The sequence below is a fragment of the Triturus cristatus genome, chromosome 2_1, assembly GCF_964204655.1.
Source record: "Triturus cristatus chromosome 2_1, aTriCri1.1, whole genome shotgun sequence".
NCBI classification, from domain to species: domain Eukaryota; kingdom Metazoa; phylum Chordata; class Amphibia; order Caudata; family Salamandridae; genus Triturus; species Triturus cristatus.
In genome coordinates, this window is record NC_140581.1 from 1,158,221,920 (window position 1) to 1,158,242,706 (window position 20,787).

General features: G+C 46.1%; 1 protein-coding gene across 1 annotated transcript in view; it reads left to right on the forward strand.

Annotated features, from left to right (window-relative positions):
* NCBP1 (nuclear cap binding protein subunit 1) overlaps positions 1-20,787 on the forward strand; it is a 614,484-nt gene that overhangs the window by 176,848 nt on the left and 416,849 nt on the right. Inside the window, exons 11-13 of the mRNA XM_085636602.1 lie at positions 5,247-5,357; positions 15,671-15,735; positions 18,293-18,355. Coding sequence (XP_085492728.1) covers positions 5,247-5,357; positions 15,671-15,735; positions 18,293-18,355 — 239 coding nt within the window. The remainder of the gene's footprint in view (positions 1-5,246; positions 5,358-15,670; positions 15,736-18,292; positions 18,356-20,787) is intronic.

Consider the following 20,787-nt stretch of genomic DNA (forward strand, 5'->3'; position numbering starts at 1 on the left):
GCCAATGATGTCTCAAGCGCCCGAAGATCAGCCTCCAGCGTTCGCAATCGTGATAGTATACTCTTCAGTACACCGGACCCTTTGGCGATGCATATGCCCCTCAAAGTCACCTTAAATGCATCCCATATTGTTTCTACATCGTTAACGGAGTCTTTGTTGCGCTTAAAGAAATCCAGACCTTCTTCCCGTAATTCCTCCTGAAACACCGTATCGATCAGCATCGTGGGCTGCAAGCGCCAGGCGGTTAAGGGGGGGGCCCAAGTCCGTGGCCCGTAGTGTGATACGTACAGGCGAATGGTCAGAGTACGTTCTTGGGAGATGGTGCGCGAGATCCAGCGCCGTATAAAAGTGAGGAGGTATAAGAACATAGTCAAGCCGGGCCCAGGAGCGTGCTTGCGCCGTGAAATGTGTGCCCTCCCGATCCACAGCATGGAGGGATCTCCACGTGTCGATCAAGTTATGCTCGGTTATAGTCTCTAGCAAGTTCGCCCGGGCCTTGGTATAGTGGTGTGGGGCCGGGTGCGACCTGTCCCTAGTTGGATCTAGCGTAATATTAAAATCCCCTCCCCAGATGAGGCGCTGCGGCCCCACGCCTATGATGGCCGCAGTGAGCTCTGTAAAGAAATGCGGGTCGTCTATGTTGGGGCCATAGCAACAGACCAGGGTTACTGCCATATGTCCTAGCCTACCCCACATCAAACAATACCGTCCTCGGGCGTCGCTCTGAGTAACGGCCAAAACGAAGGGGGTCCCGTTTTTAACCAGTATTGCCACTCCTCTAGAGTATGAAGAGTAGGAAGAAAACACTGTATATTTCGCCCACCTGGTGGCAAAAGCGTGAGTAGCCTGCGGCCTAAAATGAGTCTCCTGGAGAAAGGCTATGTGTATGGTATGGCGGTCAAGATAAGAGAGGATCTGTCTCCTTTTTCGCGGGTCTCCCAGGCCTCTAACATTCCAGGTCATTATATTTAAATCCGAGTCTACCCTAGCCATGGCGAAAGTGGAAAGGGGCCCAGTACGACAGCAAGGAAGTTGCCAAATCTTTCACCGGAGTGTTCATGCCCGACACCTGTGTTACCCATACATTACAATAGCCACGTGCTGTGTGTCCTTCTGCCTTAGAAACATGCCTGTCAGAACTAACGTGGTGAATGGCGTGCACGACATGCATCAAAAGAAATCCTCCCCACGCCTCTCCAACAGACAGTCTCACAGAATCTGATAGTAGCAGCCCTGTAGTAGCAGTCGCGCCCAACTTCATGAAAACATTTTTAAATAGTCTCATTTCCCCCCCCCCCCCCCCCCCCCAACCAAAACGTCCTTAACTTGGTTCGTATGATCATCTCAACAGCAGATCCGCTAGACACAGACGAGCAGCGCTATCCAGCTCAGTAGAGGGGGCCGCGCCCACTACCTCCGGGGCCACCTCCAGGCATATCACCCTCCCCCAGAAGGCCAGAGCCGCGGCCCAGGTTGGGCCTAGATCCTGCCCTCTACCATCTCTCCCCACCCCACCGATGATCCTCCTCATCCAAGCGCAGGCGCAGTAAGCAACAACTAACAGTTCCCCCAACATAAGTCTCGAGCAACGCACATCTAACTGTCCGGGTACAGTGGCCCCGGAAATTAAGGAGGTAACAGTGAAGAACATAGTCCTCGTAACAACACCCACCCCTCCCCCCCACCCACTGAAGCATCCCCAACTTGCCAGTACCCCTTCCCCACCCCCCTCCCAGAATGCCCAACATCCAGCTCAACAAAAGCAGCATTGTCAACCTAGTCGCTGGGGTACACCCCACAGGAGTCCTCCAGAGTGCGCCCGTATCCACCCTCCATCTCCCATCTCCCACCACATTTAAGGGAGGAAAGAAAAAAGGGGGGGGGTGGTGCCTGGAGTACATTACCAACCACTGTCCTATATCCAACTGATGATGTGTTCGGTTAGTTTGGCGCCATCACCGCCATGTGTCCACCTGGTGGGTTCCCGCAAGAACAGTATCGCAGCGCCATAGCTCGGAGTCCTCGCATCAGGAAGCCGTGTCCCAGTGATTAGTGTCCATCCTCAAGCTCTTCCTCTTCCCCAACGTAGCGCTCAGCCCGCTTAGTCTTTAGACCCTTCAAAAAATCCTCCACTTGTTGCGGATTTGTAAAGAAGTGTTGCTTAGCTTGGTGGGTGACTCTCAGTTTTGCCGGATATAGCAACGCATAATCAATTTGCAGGGCACAGCTTCTTCTTGACCTCTAAGAATTTACGCCGTTGGTCCTGAACGACAGGCGTGAAGTCCGGATAGACGGTGAAGCGGACACCATCACAGTAGAGCGTCTGGTTCGTGCGCGCAGCTCGCAACGCTGCATCCCGATCTCGATAATTTAAGAGCCGCGCAATGATGGGCCGCGGTGGGGCACCGGGTTTGGGCCGTGGTCCAAGAGAGCGGTGCTCTCTCGACAATGAACTGCTTAGAGAACGCCTCCGGCCCAACGGATGCAAGGAGGATCTTTTCCACATACTCTTCCATGCGCCCCGTGTTGGTGGACTCCGGCACACCCACCACACGAATGTTGTTGCGGCGGCTGCGGGCCTCTAACTCCTCATTCTTCGCAGCGATAACTTTTAAGACATTGTCCATTCGTGAAAGCAGCGTGGAATGTGCGCCCGCAGTGTCATCATGATCAGATATTCGGTCCTCTGCCTCCGTAATGCGTTTGTCATGCACATCCAGTTTATGTGCGAAGGCGTCCATTCTGGACGACAGCCGATCAACTTTATCCACCACGGTAGCAAAGCCCTGACGCATCTCCTGCATTATCTGTTGTAGGTCCGCTGCCTTGGAGCCCGAACTCGCGGCAGCCTCGGGCAGGCCTTGAGAGCCCCCCGCCTCCTGCGGACCCCGCACTCCCTTTTTCACCGCTGGGGCCTCAAACGTGAGTTTAGGCTGCCGACTATCTTGTTTACCCATCTCGGCTGATGCGCACTTACCCACAGCAGCCAGCAAGGGGGGGGATCCCACGGTCCTTTTGGAAATGGAAGGAGCCAGCGGTCCCGACTGCAGCCCACCGTGATCGCAGCAACAAGCACCAAGTGATGGGACGGATCACACCTGCACTTCCAAGGAGAGATCACAAGCAGGGAGGTAGATCTTCATCACGGTCATCAAGAGTGAGTTGCCAGCCGTCTCAGACCATAGGCACCAGGAGGAAGCGTGGCGGCAAAGGGCAAACCGCGGTCCCACACTGATCGTCTCCCCGTCACCACCGCAGCAATCAAGGCAGCAGGGCAGCGGGGGGGGGGGGGGGGGGGGAATGCCCAAATCTCCAGTACCCTCCGATCGACAGCAGAGATTAGCAAGGGGAGCTGCACCAGGGCATCTAAGCGGCACCTCAAGCAGAAAGTCACGGGGGAGGGGGGGGAGCCCCCCGAATGCAGCACTCACCACCCCCGGCGCAGTTCCACCGCCCGGTATTTCCCTGGAGGCGGGCTCGCACAACCTCACTCTTGGTATCCAGCAGCGGGAAGGCACACCAGTTCTCAGCCGCTCAAATGGAGCCCCCGCTCCTCCGGACAGTCACGCTGCGCCGATGCAGGCTGAGCCGCCACCCACTGGCCCCTTGAGCCAGCGGGACCCCCGAAACACTATGGGCGTTGACCAAAGGCTCCGACTCCGCCGCCAGTCCTCCCAGGTACCCGTGCTCCTGGTCCGTCCGTGCAGGTAGGGAGGGGGGGGGGGGCCTCCCGCTAATCGCTTGGCCTCAGGCAGACAATCGCATTCGGCTCCTCACCCCACAGCGTGACGGCATCCTGCAACTCAGCCCAGCCTCAAAAAGTCCAGCGGACCCGTGTCCGGCGGCACGCTCGACAGCCCTGTGCCGCCGACGGCTCACCACAGCGCAGGTCGCAGGCTGCTTCGTTCCGTGCCTCCCAGCAGGGTCGTGCCCTTCGGAGTGGAGGGGGGGGGGGGAACCCCAGTCGCACAATGCCCCCGCGATCCGCTCCTCAATGTCACAGGGCGCTGCAGCAGCCGATTCCCGTCAGGGCCCACCTGCCTCGTGGTGCGCAGCGGTCCAGCGTAGATCGTCCCTGCGGGCCTCGCGTTCCGCCGTCACTTAGCTCCGCGCCCGCTCAATCTTGTGCCTTCGATAACTCTGGCGCAGCAGGTTGCAGGACCATCAAACTTTCACTAAAGCCGCGGGACAGTTCAGGCAGCGCTCGAATATAGGTTCCATCGGAGGATCAGCGGTATAACCAGGATAAGTGAAGGATTTCCTGTCCAGGCAGCAGGAGCCTCACATAAGTGCGGCCATTCTGCTTGCGCGCACTCTAGCGCCCCCCAGGAATATTTCATGTTTAAGAGTTAAGTAAGGATTCCTACAATCCAGATTTAGGATTGTAAGTAACGTTTCCTTGTATGGTAGCAGTGTGTTCGCCTGATGGAAAATTGTTGCAAAACAGATTTTGACCAATTGTGCCCCAGTCTTGCTGGTTTGGCAGTGGTGATTTGCATATGACTGAGTATGCCATGCTCTACTAATTGATTCACTGCTTTTTCCTCCATCCTGCCTGATCTCTTGCTCACCGGAGTGCTTTTTCTTGCTTGTCTGCTCGCCTCCTATCCATAGCGCACATTCTATCTTTACTCTTTCCTCTCTCACACTCTATCTTTTTCTCTATCTGATCCCTGCCTCCCTCTTTGCACCTCTGTGCTTCTTATCTCGGACCCCATCTTTAGGCGCCCTCTCTCAGACTCTTTTTCTCTTTTTGCCTCCTTTCTCCCTCCCACCCCCTCTTGCTTTCTCTCTGTCCCTCTTCCCCTCGGTTAGCCCTGCTCCGCCTTTCTTTCTTTTCTGCCCCACCACTCCATACCTCTTGGTTCCTCTCCTGTCTGTGGCCCTCCAACTCTCTCTACCAGCCTCACCTCTTTCTCTCGGTCCTCGTATCTCTTCTGTTCACTTCTATTCCATCTCCATATTACTGCCTCTCCCTCCTAACCCCCCTTTCATCCTCCCCTCCCAGCTTTAACCCCTTATCCTTTTTCTTTTTCTTTCTCTCTTTGTGTCCCACTGCCCAACTCTGTGCTTGCTTTCTTCCCCCTCTGCACTTGGCTGTCTTGCTTGCTCGTGTTGTTTTTCACTCATTCTCCATCTCTAACTGAATTGGTTTTGGCCTGACAAGCGGCAGCACAAGCTGTCCAGAGCCATTACTTGATTTAACCTTTTGTTTATGCATTTACTTCTCACTTTTTCTTTTGCAGGTCATCTTTGCAGAGTTGTTTCAACTTCCATTACCACCTCATATTGATGTGATGTACACAACTCTACTTATTGAGCTCTGCAAACTGCAGCCTGGATCCTTGCCACAAGTTGTATCCATTTTATGGATTTTCCTTGGACAAATGTGAATGTCATTAGTCTGTAGACCTCACTGTATCAGAATTTCTATCTTTCTTATCCCATTTCCATCATTTGGGAACGTTTTTCTGATGTATGCTGCTCAGTAAATTACATTTATGTGGGTGAATTGTTTCCATTTCCTTATTTTTCAAAGGTATGACTTGTAAGCCCAGCAGGTTGCCGGCAGTCGATTTGGAAAGGTTGCGCCAGCTAATTGTCATGGATCCCTTTTGTTTGTCTGTTTCTGAAACTGTGCACGTGTCTGGTGCTTTCATCAATATCAAACTGCCGTAGCATGTTGAAGAGCAACAGGATCTTAGTGGTGACTTGTGTACTAGATTACCCGTGATACATAAAATTAGATGCCAAAATTAACTACAATTCTCAATCTTGAGCTTGTTGGGGTGATAAATTAAGGAATCCAGGTGATGCCACAGGAAAAGGTACTGTGACTGATGGTCACTAATTTCTGTCTAATTTCCAGACTTTTATGCTTCATTATTGGTGCCTAGTATGCGTGTGTAGGTAGGCAGGGATTATAAGAGCCCTGATAAAGGCTGAAGACTTTTAAAGGCTTTCTTAACAGTTGAAACATGCTGGCCTGAATTGCCAGATATACTAGTCCTAGTACCTTATCTGATATCATTAGTATATGGCAAATTAATTCTATCTGGGGTACCCAACACTAAAGGATATCTCCTTGGGTATACTGCAAGATATTTTACTACTTGCGTGTGTCCCTGCTGTAATCCAGCTTTGATTTATTTAAGAATTCCTAGCAATGGTTAATTCCACAAGGGTGATATTTACCTATTGAGGTGTGGGAAATCACCAATGATGAAGCATGCCATGATAAGTTGTGGGTATGGCGATTTTTCCAGGATCTTTTAGGATTCCTGTAGGGTACATCAAAATCTTTTAATAAGAACATGGGCATTTTTTGTGGGTATTGTTTTTAAGGGGAGGATATGCCTTGGTTGAATTTCTCATTCTCTCAAAGTGTGTATTTGCCTAGCAGTTCATGTTAGGTATGCGGTCACCTTCCCTGAGTGCTCATCTTCTGAAACATTGTTTGAGGCATGGGTGCTTCAGTTACATGTGCATAACTCAGCTAACTAGTGTTTAGCTCAGATCTTTACATGTTATTTTTGCTCCAAGAAGTTTGCTTCCTTTTCTTGGTAATAATGCTCGTGGTCATAGACTCCATTGCCAGATTGATTTTTTTTTTTTTTTTTTTCTGCCAACTGGTTCTTATGTAATCTCTCGCGCTCCGGTTCGAGATGCTTTCAGGCTCGCTTCAGTTAGCTAGTTCTTTCACTGGACGGTATTATCTTGAGCCTGTAGTTACATTTCCGTTCCGAGCTATTGCCCTTCTGCGTAGTGGGTTTTCGACTCACCTACAGCCCACGCCCTGCCGGACCTCTTTCACTTCAAAGTCTTTATCAGAGAATGACCTGCTAATGGAACGCACACGGTTCCATTTCTGTCCTAACAGTCATTCTAAATATCCTCATACCTACCAGCATTCAGTCTGTAATCTATCCCTCTTGCTAGGAAAGCTGTGAAGCATGGTCATTTCGATAGAAGAAAACTCTTAGAGCGACGTGCCATATGCTAAGAGATTTATCGGAAACAAGTGGACGATGTACCAGATATTTTCAGTCGACAACAGGATGAGGAAGAAGCATTGGCTGCACAAGAGAAATCCCTGTCGGTATATGAGTCAGAGTCTGACTTCGAACAAAACTTGGCTATCCTCCAGCCGGCACAGAAGCATCGGACAGTGAATACATTTACCCCTGATCCAGAGCCCAAAACATCGGCACTGTCCGAAAAGTCTGCTTCTGGTCTGCCACTGCAAAAATGCCTTGTTGCACACCGAAAAACGGACTCAGAAGGCCCTCACTTGGGCTCTTCTCTGAAAGTTCGGCCTTCAGCAGTGACCTCCACTTCCTCCTAATCGAGGCCCACAACCCCTCAGTAATCTGTTTCGGTACCAAAGTAAAAGCATAGTGCTTCTGAACTAAGTACAATAGCACCATAAAACAAAATATCGCCCGCCTCCTAAATGTTTCACCTATGGATCGAAATCTCCACCCGAACCAATTTCAGACATAATGCATGAACGGCTCTATCTCAGGCAAAACAACCTCCAAATTCAGCCTGGAATAAACAAATTAATTCTTCAGCCAGTAAAGCCTCCTTCTAAGAAACAATTATTTCAAGAGGCCTTAGATGTTCCTTTACAGCCTCCCTAGAAAAAGGGATGTGGTCACTAGTCCTGTACACATTCCTATTTCACTTCCACCACCTCCCCCACCATCGACCCGACTACCTCACTCACCCTAACTATCTGAGGTAGGAAATATATCCCATCGCCCACCCATTATAGAGGAGGATGATGACATGCCACCAGAAATACACTCCGGGGATGCTTGGGATAAATAGGATATTGAGTCACAGGAAGATACAGACCCTGATCTTTTCCCACAAGGGCATCACCACCTGACGATGCCTCTGCATACCAAGATTTAATAGTAAAGGCAGCAGCTTTCCATCAAGTACCTTTGTATAAAGATACTATAGAGAAAGATTTCCTTTTGGAAACCCAGTCTAATCCTCAAAGGGTGGGGCACAATATCTACCACTCCTTAAGGGTGTGCTACGTCATGCAGAGGGCATTTTTTAAGATCCTGTCAAAGCTAGGATAACTAAATATGGTGGTGTGCAGTTCCTTAGAAAGGAACTGCCTATGAACTATTTAACTATCTTATAAAGAGAGTATGTGTGCTGGACCTAATCAAAAGCTCCTGGTTCCTCTTGTTTAGATAAAAGCTGGGATAACACCACACATTGACAAAAAATGTAAAGCTGCTCCCTCTGAGCCTATATACATTAGCGGTCAGGTAATTCCTGACTCTCTAGTAGTATCTAATGCTAGAAAAATAGCAAATTCCTAAACAGAAGATGCACCTTCTAAGTTAATTGATGCCTCTGAGAAACTTGTCGCTGCCCAATCAGCAAATCAGTGGCGTATAGCCAACAGCCAGGCTCTGTTAGCTCGCTTTAATAGAGCTCACTAGGATGAAATGGAGGGGCTCCTCCAGCATCTCCCAGAAGAGCACAGGAAAAGGGGGCAGGAAATTGTAAATAAGGAAATGCTTATTAGAAATAACCCAATAAAATGTCCACTCTGTTCCCCAGACACAGCGGCTAGAGGTACAAACAGCAGTCTACTATTACGTAGACATGCATAGCTCCGTGTCTCAGGGTTTCAACCTGAAGTGCAACAGGGCATTTTTAATCCACCATTTGATAAGGAGCATCTTTTCGGCCCTCAAGTGGACACAGCCATTGAAAACGAATAAAGACATGGAGGTCACAAAATTAATGGGGGCTCAAACACCTACTTTTCGTGGTTAATTTCTTAGCTACCAGCTATAAATAAATTGCAAGATCTGCCTCCTCAGACAACACCGGGCCAGCATATAAAAATCAAGGACAAACCTCTACTGCCAAAACTTTTTACAGGGACTCAAACAGGCATAACAATTTTAAAAGAAGAGATCGCTGGAATAATACCGGTAATCCCATCACAACTACCAAACAATGACTTCTTAACATTTTCCCCACAAGCATTTAACAACGGTCGGGGTAGTCTTCAAAACTTTCTATCCACATGGAGATCAATCACAACAGATCAATGGTTGTTGTTTATAACCCAACATGGTTACTGTCTGGGGCTTATTACAACTCCTCCAAATATTTCACCTAGCAAACACAAATTATCAATAAAACATCAATCTCCAACAACAGGAAATATCAGCTCTATTAATAAAAGGACCAATAGAACAAGTCCCAAAAAACAGTATCGAGTAACAGGTATATTCATTATGCTTCTTCATTCCCATAAAAGATGTAACTTTACTACCCATTCTTGACCTCAGACCACTTAATCATTACATCCTATTGGCACACTTCATATGTTCACCCTTCCAGAATTCATTCCATTACTACAAAAAGGCGATTTCATGACAGCCCTAGATAAATAGTATGCCTACTTCCATATACCCATCCATCCTGCACACAAAAAATATCTAAGATTTTTATTTCAGGGACACCACTACCAAATCAAAGTTCTTTCCTTTGGAATTGCCGGTACTCCAAAGGTATTCACAAAATGTCTAGCAGTAGTTGCAGCACATCTGTGCAGACAAAACATACATATATTTCCATATCTCGACGACTGGCTGATAAAAGCAAACAATCTCAATCTGTGCAAACAGCATACACAACAAACTCTAACCTTACTGTATCAGTTGGGGTTCACCATCATCATACAAGTGTCACATCTACAACTTTCCACAATACAACTCTATATCTATATCTAGGGACCATGCTCAACTCACAATTATCCTTGGCATATCAAAATGCAGACCGAATAAACAACATTGTAACATTGATCCAACAATTCAAAACTGGAGCTCAAATCTCTGAAAATATTCATGAGAATTTTAGGCATGGTGGTATGTTGTACTTCAATAGTTCCACATTCCAGACTACACTTGAGACCTCTTCAGGAATATCTCTCACAGTCAAAGGGTCGCCTTCGGGATCTAATGTTGGTAGACAACTGCACTCCTCATTCTCTGTAGTGGTGGAATCTACAGAATGTATCCAAAGGGTGGTCGTTTTAAGACCCTGTTTCCCAAATAATTCTGACAGCAGATGCTTCCCTTATAGGTTGGGGAGCTCATCTCCATAATCTTACGATTCAGGCATTAAGGGGCCCCTAAAACAATGGTCTCCATATAAATTACCTAGTTCTGTAAGCTGTTCACCTAGCAGTGAAAGCATTCCTACCTCATCTACAATACAAAGTTGTCCTAATTTGAACAGACGATATGACAACAATGTATTGTATACAAAAACAGGGCGGGGGGCATTCTCTCCAATTATCATGTTTAGCACAGAAAATATGGAGATTAGCGATACATCACAACATTAATCTCCTGGCAGAACATGTTCTAGGAAGAAGCAATCAATTTGCGGATCTCCTAAGCAAGACGCAGCAACAAGTCCACGAATGGGAACTCCACCCCAAAGCCCTCCTACCATACTTTCAAAGATGGGGTTTTCCACAAATGGGTCTTTTCGAAACCCCAGAAAACGTAAAATGCCTAAACTTTGCAAGCGGGTACCCACACCACCAATCCAAAGTCAATGCTCTATAGAGGAACTGGTCAGGGATATTTGCATACGCCTTTCCTCCTCTCCCACTACTTCCATAAGGGGTCAGAAAGCTCAGGCAAACATCCCTTACAGTGATACGAGTAGCACCAACTTGGGCTCGCCAACCATGGTTATCTTGTCCCACAAGAGAATCTTCACCTCAACCCGGACCTTCTCACACAGAAAAAAAGGTACACTAAGATGTATGGATATTGTTATAGAAGCTCGCAAACCTAGCAAAAGACAATGTTATGTGGCTAAATAGAAAATATTGGTTATATACTATCAGCAAGCAACATGCAGTTAAACCCCTAAATGCACAAGTGCATATGATACTTTTTGCATTTGCAGACCACAGGGTTATCTTATACTTAAGTGCGATTACACCTGGCAATTATTGCAGCATATTTGCAAAATAGACAGCACTTGTCCTTATTTAAATACCTGTTATTGAGCCTTTTGTGGAAGGACTTAAAATAATCATACCTCCATAGCTTCCACCTGCACCAGCATTGAGCTTAAACATTGTACTAACAAGACCTTTGGGGCCTCCATTTGAGCCATTGCACTCTTTCCAACTGCAATATTTCTCTTGATTGGTTGCCTTTTAATAGCTATCACTTAACTTCGAAGAGTCAGTGAAGTTCAGGCATTAACCTTAGAAGAGCCATTCTTCCAGTTTCATAAAGACAAAGTAGCGCTTAGGACATACCCCAAATTTCTTCCAAAGGTTGCGTCCAGTTTTCATATTAATCAATCGCGTTACCTGTCTTCTTTCTGAAACCTGAATCCGTTGCAGGAAGAGTTTACATACTTTAGATGTTGAAAGAGCTTTCATGTATTATATCGACATGACTAAAATATTCAGAAAGACTAAAGATTTATTTATTGTTTTCATACCTTCTCAAATGGGAAATGCAATTTCCAAATCTGGGATTTCTAGATGGATAGTGAAATGTACCCAAACTTGTTATGCTAAAGCTAAAAGGCTTTTACCTTTTCCTCCTAAAGCTCACTCTACTTCCAAAATAAGGGCTTCTATGGCATTTTAGGGAACATACCAATTGCTGATATTTGCAAAGCAGTAACATGGTGTACTCCACACACATTTACAAAACACTAATTTGTGGACGTATTTGCCATTTAAAAGACAAGTGTTGGCCAGGCTGTATTAAAAACTATTTTTCCAACAGATGCAACCCCTACAGGATTAACACTACCTAGGGAGAGGCACTGTTTTACAGTCTGTGCACAGCATGGGTATTTACAGCACACGTACCTCAAACGGATTGGTACTTTTCCTGTAAGCATCTGTTCTTGGCATGTAGTGCTGTAGATTCCCATGTGCCTCCCTCCTCTGAAAAAAAGCCCTGTGTAGGTTGCAGTTTACATATTTTACATCACGTTACTGATAGTACAACTCAATTCTCACCTATCTGCGACAAAACAATCCGGCAATGGAGTTGATGACCATGCACAGTATTACCAAGAGGAGGAGTCACACCGCCTCGTGACTAGAAAAAAACTTCTTGGAACAAAAACGACTTGTAATCATCCGAGCCCAACACTAGATGACGGACTTATGCACATCATGTGAATCTACAGCACAACGTGCCAAGAACAGATGCTTACAGGGTAAGTAGCATAATCCATTTAGTGCAGAGTAGCTGAAAAGCTTTCATTTAAAGTTCTGATCGAGTTTTTTTTTTTTTTTTTTTTTTTTTACTCTTTATAATTGTATTTTAATACAGGTATGACAAATTACCTTCTTTTGTAAATTATAACTATATCAATGAATAGTTTTAAGTATTCTATTTAATCCCAAAAAAGCTTTGTGCTTCAAACCTTGCTTTGGCCTAGGTTTGTGTGACATAATGGTTGTATTTTATAGTGTGCACATCCATAACACACCTCCTTCCAATCTATAACTAGTCACGATTCACAATTAGAAGATGCTTATTAGTGTAACTCAAGGGGCTACAATTTGAACGCTTCTGAAAGGGTCAGACATTTGAGGCTATGACCTTCAGCTCAAACTTGGGTGCTTCAGTAGATTAGTCCCTGAGTCAACTGATTAAGAACAGATTTTAAGGGTAAAATAATACCTTTTTAGAGTCTGAAGAATATACATTTGAGGTTATTATTTTTAATCAATAGTGCACATAGGTCTGTGAAAGCAACCCCCAGTGAGTTAATAAGTGCCATAAAGCATTTCAATGCACACGCATTTAACTGCTTTTTTTCATTTGAATGTGACCACATTCAATTAAAAATACGTATATCATCTGTGTCATAGGCAAATCTGTTTTCGCTTCTGAAGAAAATCTTGTCATGCAGGTTACCTGTATATAAAGAAATCCACGAAGCTCAAATGAATTACGCTTAAACCATCCCAAATCTAAGTTCTTTCCAATTCCCAGCTGTAATTGGACCATAAGTCTCTATAATGTTACTACCACCTGTCTTAACTATCAATGCTAAACTCCAGCATAGCAGGGATGTACTAATAATCATCTACTTTTCTAGACAATAATAGTGTCAAAGTGTATGATATTTCCTATATGTAACGTCATCAGACCAAGTGTCTTGTTTTCATGAGATGAAGGTAGCATTTTCAGTTTGCTAGGAAATGAACCAATACTTAAGCTCCAATCTGTTACTGGTATAAACTTCTAATATGGTCTTCGGAACGTTGTTCAGAGTGGGACTTGCAGCTAAATCCATGCATCTGCTCAGATGCAAAATAGTCCCCCCGTCTCACCAGCCCCCCTAGTTCTTGAATCTTTCTCCAAGTTAGTGTACCCGACTCCTACAGTTCCTCTTCGGCTTTCTAGTGCTCGTATAGTGTTTGTGTGTGTGTTGTAAGCGTTCCATCTGCTGCTAGTGGTGTTTCTCTAGGGTGAACAGTAGAGCTCTACACTGCTTCTCCCCAGCAGTCCCGCCTGTAAACGGCTTCCTCACTGAATGCCCCGAGAGTCCAGTCCACGTTTTGCAACACGCTTTGAAGCAGCAAGGAGCGGGAGCAGGAGCAGAGCTGTAACGGTGGTTGGCTGCTAACCGCCACCGCTAGCCGCTAATCTGCCGGAACCTGCGGAGCCCCATCTGAGCCGAAGTCGCGGCGCCTGCAGCAGCCGCCACCGTAAGCAGCCGCCCTCACCACAGCCGCATACCAACAGCGAACCGGTGAGCTGGGGACCAGCCTGTACCCGGCTCCTGCACCAGTCCCTGTAGAGGCGGTCGGCCCCCTGGCCCCCTGGGGGGCCCTTGTGCCCAGCGGGAGCAGTGAAAGCGGTGGGGGCCATACACCCGCATGTCTCCTCAACACAGGGGCAGGTGCAGGGAGAGGTGGGAGAGGGTTACTAGCGGTTGGCCCCAAGAGAAGGCAGCAACCATCAAGATTGTGGCATAGGTCGGCCTTCTGCCCTCTGCCCGGCCGGTCCCGTGCTTTCCTGGCCCCCCTGCCCGGCCGGTCCCGTGCTTTCCTGCCCCCCCCCTCCCCCTCTCCCCTAGAGGCTGTACTCAATCAGTCCACCCCTCCTAAACCACTTCCAAGCCACTGAACCACCGTGCAGGCTCTAGTTTTCCCACGGTAGGTGAGCGTGAACGCGGTGGTGAGCGTGAACGTGGCAAAACGCCGAAACACTGCCAAAGCCGCAGAAGGGGAGCCAGGACCGGCTCGGCTCCCCACTTGGCCCTCCGTCAACCTCCGTCACCAGAGGTGAGGTGACAGATCCTCTGTATCAGATTATCCCTAACACCTGGTGCGGGCGGTTCGGAGCTTTTGGGACATCGCTGATCTATCTAGGCATCTTTAAAACTGTAAATTGGCAGTATACAGGGGATAATTGCAGGGGGCAAAGGCAGAATTACGCCCCAAAGCAATATCTGAGCCAAGTAGCTTTGAAATTAAAAGGACGATGGCCCCGAAAAGGAAGCAAAAACTACGCAAGGAAGCTTTCGAAGAAAGCCCAGGGAGGAGTGAGTTACGGGAGGGGTCAAGGACACTGGAAGAGAACCAGGAAAGCCAGGCCTACCCCGAGGATAATAGTAAGGAGTTACGAAAGAAGAGGAAAAATAAAAGAGCAACTAAACAAGATCTGCAAGCCCAAAATGGTAGCACCTCAATACCTAACCTGAAAGGTAGCACTGAAGTCACTAAATCCATAAAGGACTTTGTAGGGAAACACTATAAAATCGCAGAGCAACCTATAATAAACTTGGAAACGGAGAAGGAGCACTGGACTGAGAACGCAATAAACCTGGAAACTGAGGAAGAGCACCGGACAGAGAAAGGAATGGGAGTCTCTCTAGAAGAAGAAATGGAGGATCCCCTGTCAATAAACCATTCCATCTTGAACCAAGACTTACAAATAGCAGCACCACGTCTTTCATCATCCCCAAAACATTTTTCTTTGCAAACTTCGGAGAATGCAGGGCAATTGGGAAATGAAAGTCAGGGTCTAAGTTTCGTCTGTGGGGCCTCATACCACCAAGTACTGCAAAATTTAAATGGGCTAAAAAACGCAACCGAGCAGGACTCCAAGTACAGGAAGCCAAGCTATCCCTGAGAGAAACAGTCTCCAGGATTCGGTCCTGTCAGCCTCACCCTCATCCTCCATGACGGACTTACTTTTGATGTTACCGAAAACCCTTCAGGGAATTCTAGAAGTAACAATGATGAATGAAATAGTAAAGGGCTGGCGTTTGCTCTTGGAAAAGCTGGTCCGATTTTAAATGGGGATGTGAGCATTATATGAGCCGTCTGTTATATTTAGACACTACAGTTGTCACAGTTCAGGTTTGAATAAAATGGTGTCTGAAGATTTGTAATATTAGGTTCTAATAAAAACATTTTTACACATTATCTGTCCTTACTCCCTTGCTTCAGTACTACTATTGTTGCTTTTGTCACCCATACCTTTGAGACTCCAGTCTGTTTGAATTCGCAACTTTTCTTTGTATTTGTCTTTTGGCCCTCACTCCTACGACAATGTGTTATTAACAATTGTTTTATTACCCTTGCTGGCATGTTTTCCTTAAGTGATCTTTTCAGCTTGCACAAGCAACAGAGATGATGTACATGCGGATGGACACAATGAACATAACCGCTGTTGACAGGTAACCTAATGCATTATTTCATTACGGGAAAAGAGGAATTCTACTGGGTTTAAAATAATTTTGTTCTCGATCATTTAGCATGCGCCTTTAACCTCTTCAGTGCCCATGACGAGATAGTCTCGTCATGGAGCACGGTCGCGCGGTGCCCATGACGAGACTATCTCGTCATGAACCCCACCCACTAATAAAACGCCCGGCACAGGAGGGGTAAAGGGCGTGGCACAGAAGGGGTTAATTTGCAGTTTCCAAAAGACAGATTGAGTTCAATGTAATTCTTCACCTGTGAGGATTTTATTTAACGATAACTACTCTTTCACTCTCTTACTTTCTCTCTGTCCAAGGGTTCAGTCACCAGGTCTTGGCTAGAGGTGTCTTAAAGATCCTAACAGCCTGTCAAGGTCCACTGTGCCCATCTGTGGCTTCATAACAGACAAAAAAACTGTTGACCATGTTTTTGGCTTATGCCATCTGTGTATTCTTTTATTTCCCATTACAACTTGTCCTTCTGACTCTGCCTTCCTGCATGCAGATCCCAACCCCCCGGTTTAAAGGCTTAGAACGAGGGACAAGGAACCACATTTTCTTTATGGAATTTTTATATGGGGTACAGTGTGTGTTTCTATATATGTGAGGTTGTTTGTCAATTATATAAAGACATAACCTGATGAAGAATAAAATGTTAAATGTACCTTTTACATTGAGATTGTGAATACATTCGCTGACCTGCTGGCTATACATACAGTCAGACACACAATGATAAGTGATTATTTCATTGTTAGAACGATACCGTAGGTCAAGATTCATCCCCATAGCTTTCCACTGTTGTTGAGATTTCATAGGTCTGCCTGATGCCATATTTCGGACTGAGGTTTGCTGTGCCAGTTTCATTGTTCTGCAGTCAGTGGTGTCGCATGCTAATCATGCACTTTTTGGAGAAAATATCCCTAGTTACTCCATGAGAGTTCAATTAATAAAAACTTAAACAAGGCCTGATATTTGGGTGTTTGGATCCCTACTGCCACTGCATAGCATGTTCTACGGCGTGTTTGTTCTAGGCTGACTGAATGCCTATTGGTCTATTTGCCAGAGGGCACTCCCTTTGTGACATAACTCGTCCTTTTGCCCTGCTTCAGTTTATATTTTCTATCCTATTTTTGTCAGGGCACAAGACCCGTACTGTGAAATCTTGTTCTTCCGTTTCTCAAGGAAAATTATTAAGAAGTTTCCTAGATTTAGGCGCCTGAGTATAAGCTAGCAGGTTGACTTCTACGACCTAGTGAAAGATGGGTGAAATGTAGGAATATTTTAAGTACACCGTCTGACACATTGTGATTTTTCTAAATGCAGTGTTTGCAGATGGTTGTCTCACAGGTTTGCTCTTTCTGCTGGATATCTGCACAGTTTTTGATACGGAGAGTCAGGGTACATTCCTGGATGCTGCCATCTCATATGGCATTCATGGGAAGAGTCATGGAATTGTTTTTCCTTTCTTTCCATACACGCTTGGTGCATTCAGTTGGCAGCTTCCAGATCTGATCCCATCCCATTGTGTTTAGGCAAGTTTTAAGCTACTACCATCACTCGGACTATATTTATTCTGTGCCTGAAGCGACTAGGAGACCTGCGGCCAGAGGTCTACATTAGTGGAATATGACCCTTTACACTGCACGCATTTATAATGTGTGCCATTACCCCACGTTTTTTACTCCCCGAAATCTTTTACAATGCAGAGCTTTACACCGCAGTCCATTACAACGCATTGTCTATTACAATGCAATTTACTATTCTAACTCCACCGGGGCGTTGGAATGGGGAATGCGTTGTATTGGTTTGCGGTGTAAAGCTCTGTGTTGTAAAAGATTTCGCGGAATAAACAAATGCGGGGTAATGGACTGCGTTGTAACGCAGTCGTTGTAAAGGATGTTTCCCACATTAGTGTGCCCATTGTATTGTACCAGTGTTTATATAGCACTTACCATAACCTTGTGAGGCCTAAATTACCCCTAGCAAGATTGTGAAGTCCTCAGATTCTAATGTATTCTACCAGCATATCGTGGATAAAATATTGTCCTTCCAAAATGCGGAGTGATATTTAAAACTATATATAGGTTTACTGTACAGCTCCCAAGAAATATTTACCTTTATAAGTACATCTTCTATTTCTTTAGCACAACTTTTTGCTTAATTAGTTGTTGAACTGAGACAGCAAAATGAATTATCTTCACATGCCTTTGCTTTAACACAATTTCGAATTTCCATAAAGTAAGTGTAATAATTAGTTGTTATTCTTTGTTTTCTGTGTTATTGTAAAGTTTATGGTGTAATTCAGTTTTGTTCCTTAAGAACCCAAATTGGAATTTCGCTAATTTCTCCTCCTTTCATCCTGGACTATTCTGGTGGATTGGCTCAGTAGTACTCTTTCTCCATATTGTGGCCATGTTTCAGTGTGGAACTTTACTATAGCACTTATGATCCCTTATTGCTTTCTGGTATGTTAAACATGTTTGATTATTTGGTTTAGTAAACTGTTAAAAATTGTCAATTTTTTTATTTTAAGGTTGGTTAACTGGTTTTCTCACCATCTGAGTAACTTCCAATTTCGCTGGAGCTGGGAAGATTGGTAAGTGATTACTTGACATATTTATAGAAGAAGAAACTTATTTTTATTTTTACTTATCAATATAAAATCCTTTTAATACTCAGTTAATGAATCACTAAATGTTTTGTAAATTGCAATATCGCCTTTAATTTGTTGTGCAAACTCAGCCTAGCACATCTATACGAATGACATTCAATGCCATATATTCATTATGTAAGGTTTAAAAGTTGTTCTCCAACATTGGTTATTTGATTTGTGTGCTTGAATCATTCCCCATAGTCGGGCTGGGAATCCGTGGTATATTTAAATAGCAGTAAATAGTGTTACATTTGCCAGAGGCCTGAATAGCAGTGCTTGTTTAGTAGCACATGCAGCTCATTTGAAGCAAACCAAACGTCAGCCAGTGAGGTGGAAGCGTCATCTCTCTACTCCCTTTAGAGGCCACCACAGCTCAGATTTCAAAGCACTAGTGTGAAGAGTGTGCAATAAATGGGCTTCTGAATGGGGAACGGGGAGTGTCGCATGGGCATATGTGAAAGGTTCCGACGTGGAGAACTGGACCTTCAGGAAGTAACCAATTCTTTCAAATATTCACATATTTGAATCAGAATAGTAAGCCATATATATCTGTCAAAACCCCTTTCAGATGGCCATTGGGCACGCAGGAACTACTAGGCCAACAGTGGGGTTTCAGGCTTTTTACTTCAGGGCCCGGCCCACTATGGATTCTGAGCAACTGTGGCTGGTACCCCTTCTGCACGTGACTTAGTGGTACACGTGTTGAAGCAGTCCAAGGCTTCCTCTGGCGGAGGGGTAGATGAAGATTAGTGAATACAGGCTTGCAACTGAAAATGCACACACCAGCAGTTTTCTATCCAAATACTCACTTATGCAAATAGAGAATTATTTTATTTCTATCGCTAAGGAAATATGACTTTTACAAACAGTAAAACAATTCCCCTTGAGGTTGAGGCTTTAGTGTTTCAATGGCAGTACCATGTTCCACTCACTCCTTGCTTTAGCGATAGTAGTCATTCCCCATTCCCGGTTGACAACATCCACAGAATGCCATATTAACAGTCCATGTCCCCACTCTGATTCTTACATTCAAGTCAAAAGTGTCATAATACATCGGTGCTCTCAGCAGCAAGTTCTGCAGGAGCCGATAGGCCCAAAAGAAGTCTTACCCGCTTTGGTAGGAATCAAGTGTGCAGAGTCCTGGAGTGCACCCTGCCCGTGGGCGCTCACTGGAGCGCAGTTCCTGATCAGGTGAGTTGACTGCACGTGCACTCAGTCGCTGCACATGGCAGGCACGCTCCCCCTCGCTGTTGTACTTCAGCAGTGATCAGAGGTTTCCTGCACTCCACCTGCTTGGTAAGTGTTTCCATGCTCACGTGGGGGGATGGGGGGGGGTTGTTATTTTGATGCTCTAGTTCTCGACCCTGAGCTTGGGTGATGATGCTACCACAGAGTCCTCACTTGATAAACGGAGTCGGAACAGTCACAGTCCTCGTTGCTCCTGATGACCTACAGGTCACCACACCTCGCAGTCTACGTGGTCTGGTTCAATCAGCACTGCACGAGTATTCCTTCAGCCCTTAAAAGCACGGCAGTCTGTTCCACTGTGGCCCCTCCTAGGATATGAGTCGCCTCAGTTACTTTGCAGGCTTTGCCCCTTACCGCACAGAATTATATGTTCGAGGCATGTGGGCTGCTGAATTCATATCTGTGCATAGATCGCCGCCTAGTGTTGGGTCCGGATGTTTGCACGTTGTTGTCCTGGAAGAGTCTTCGAAGTATCCTTGGATAGGTGACTCCTCCCCTGGACTACAGTGCGCATGGGCATCCTCTCCATCCTCAGATTGTTTTTTTCCGCCATTGGGTTCGGATGTGCTATCTTAGCTCAAGTTAGGAAAAAATTTTGTCGAGGCCTTTAGTTCGCGTCGGTACTGTTTATCGATCGGTTTTCGATACTCTCTGTTAGTTTACTAACTTCCAGCACCGACTTTGTTCGCATTTACCTGTCCATCAACTACTTCGACGATGGAATCGAGGACGCCATTCAAAAGGTGTCCGGTATGTAATGCGAAGTACCCACACATCGACGTCCATCCGGTGTGCAACAAATGCCTTTCGCCGGACCACGACGAGTCGACATGTATGGCCTGTGCCCGGTTCCGTTCAAAGAAGACTCTGCGGAATCGTCGAGCGGCGAGGCTCGAAGCGCAGCACGCGGCACCGGCCCCAGCTGACATCTTCGACGACGCGGACGACGTCGAAGAAGTAGAAGTCTTACCCTCCAGTCCCGTTTCCGACCAAGAACCCGGATCGGACGAGGCCGACGAGTCACTCTTCCACAGAGGTGAAGACGACACCGAGGTAGGAGACGACGAGGAGGCCTTAGGGGCCGAAGAGAGTAGCTCCGATGATGAACAAGGCCTACCTGTTCAAAC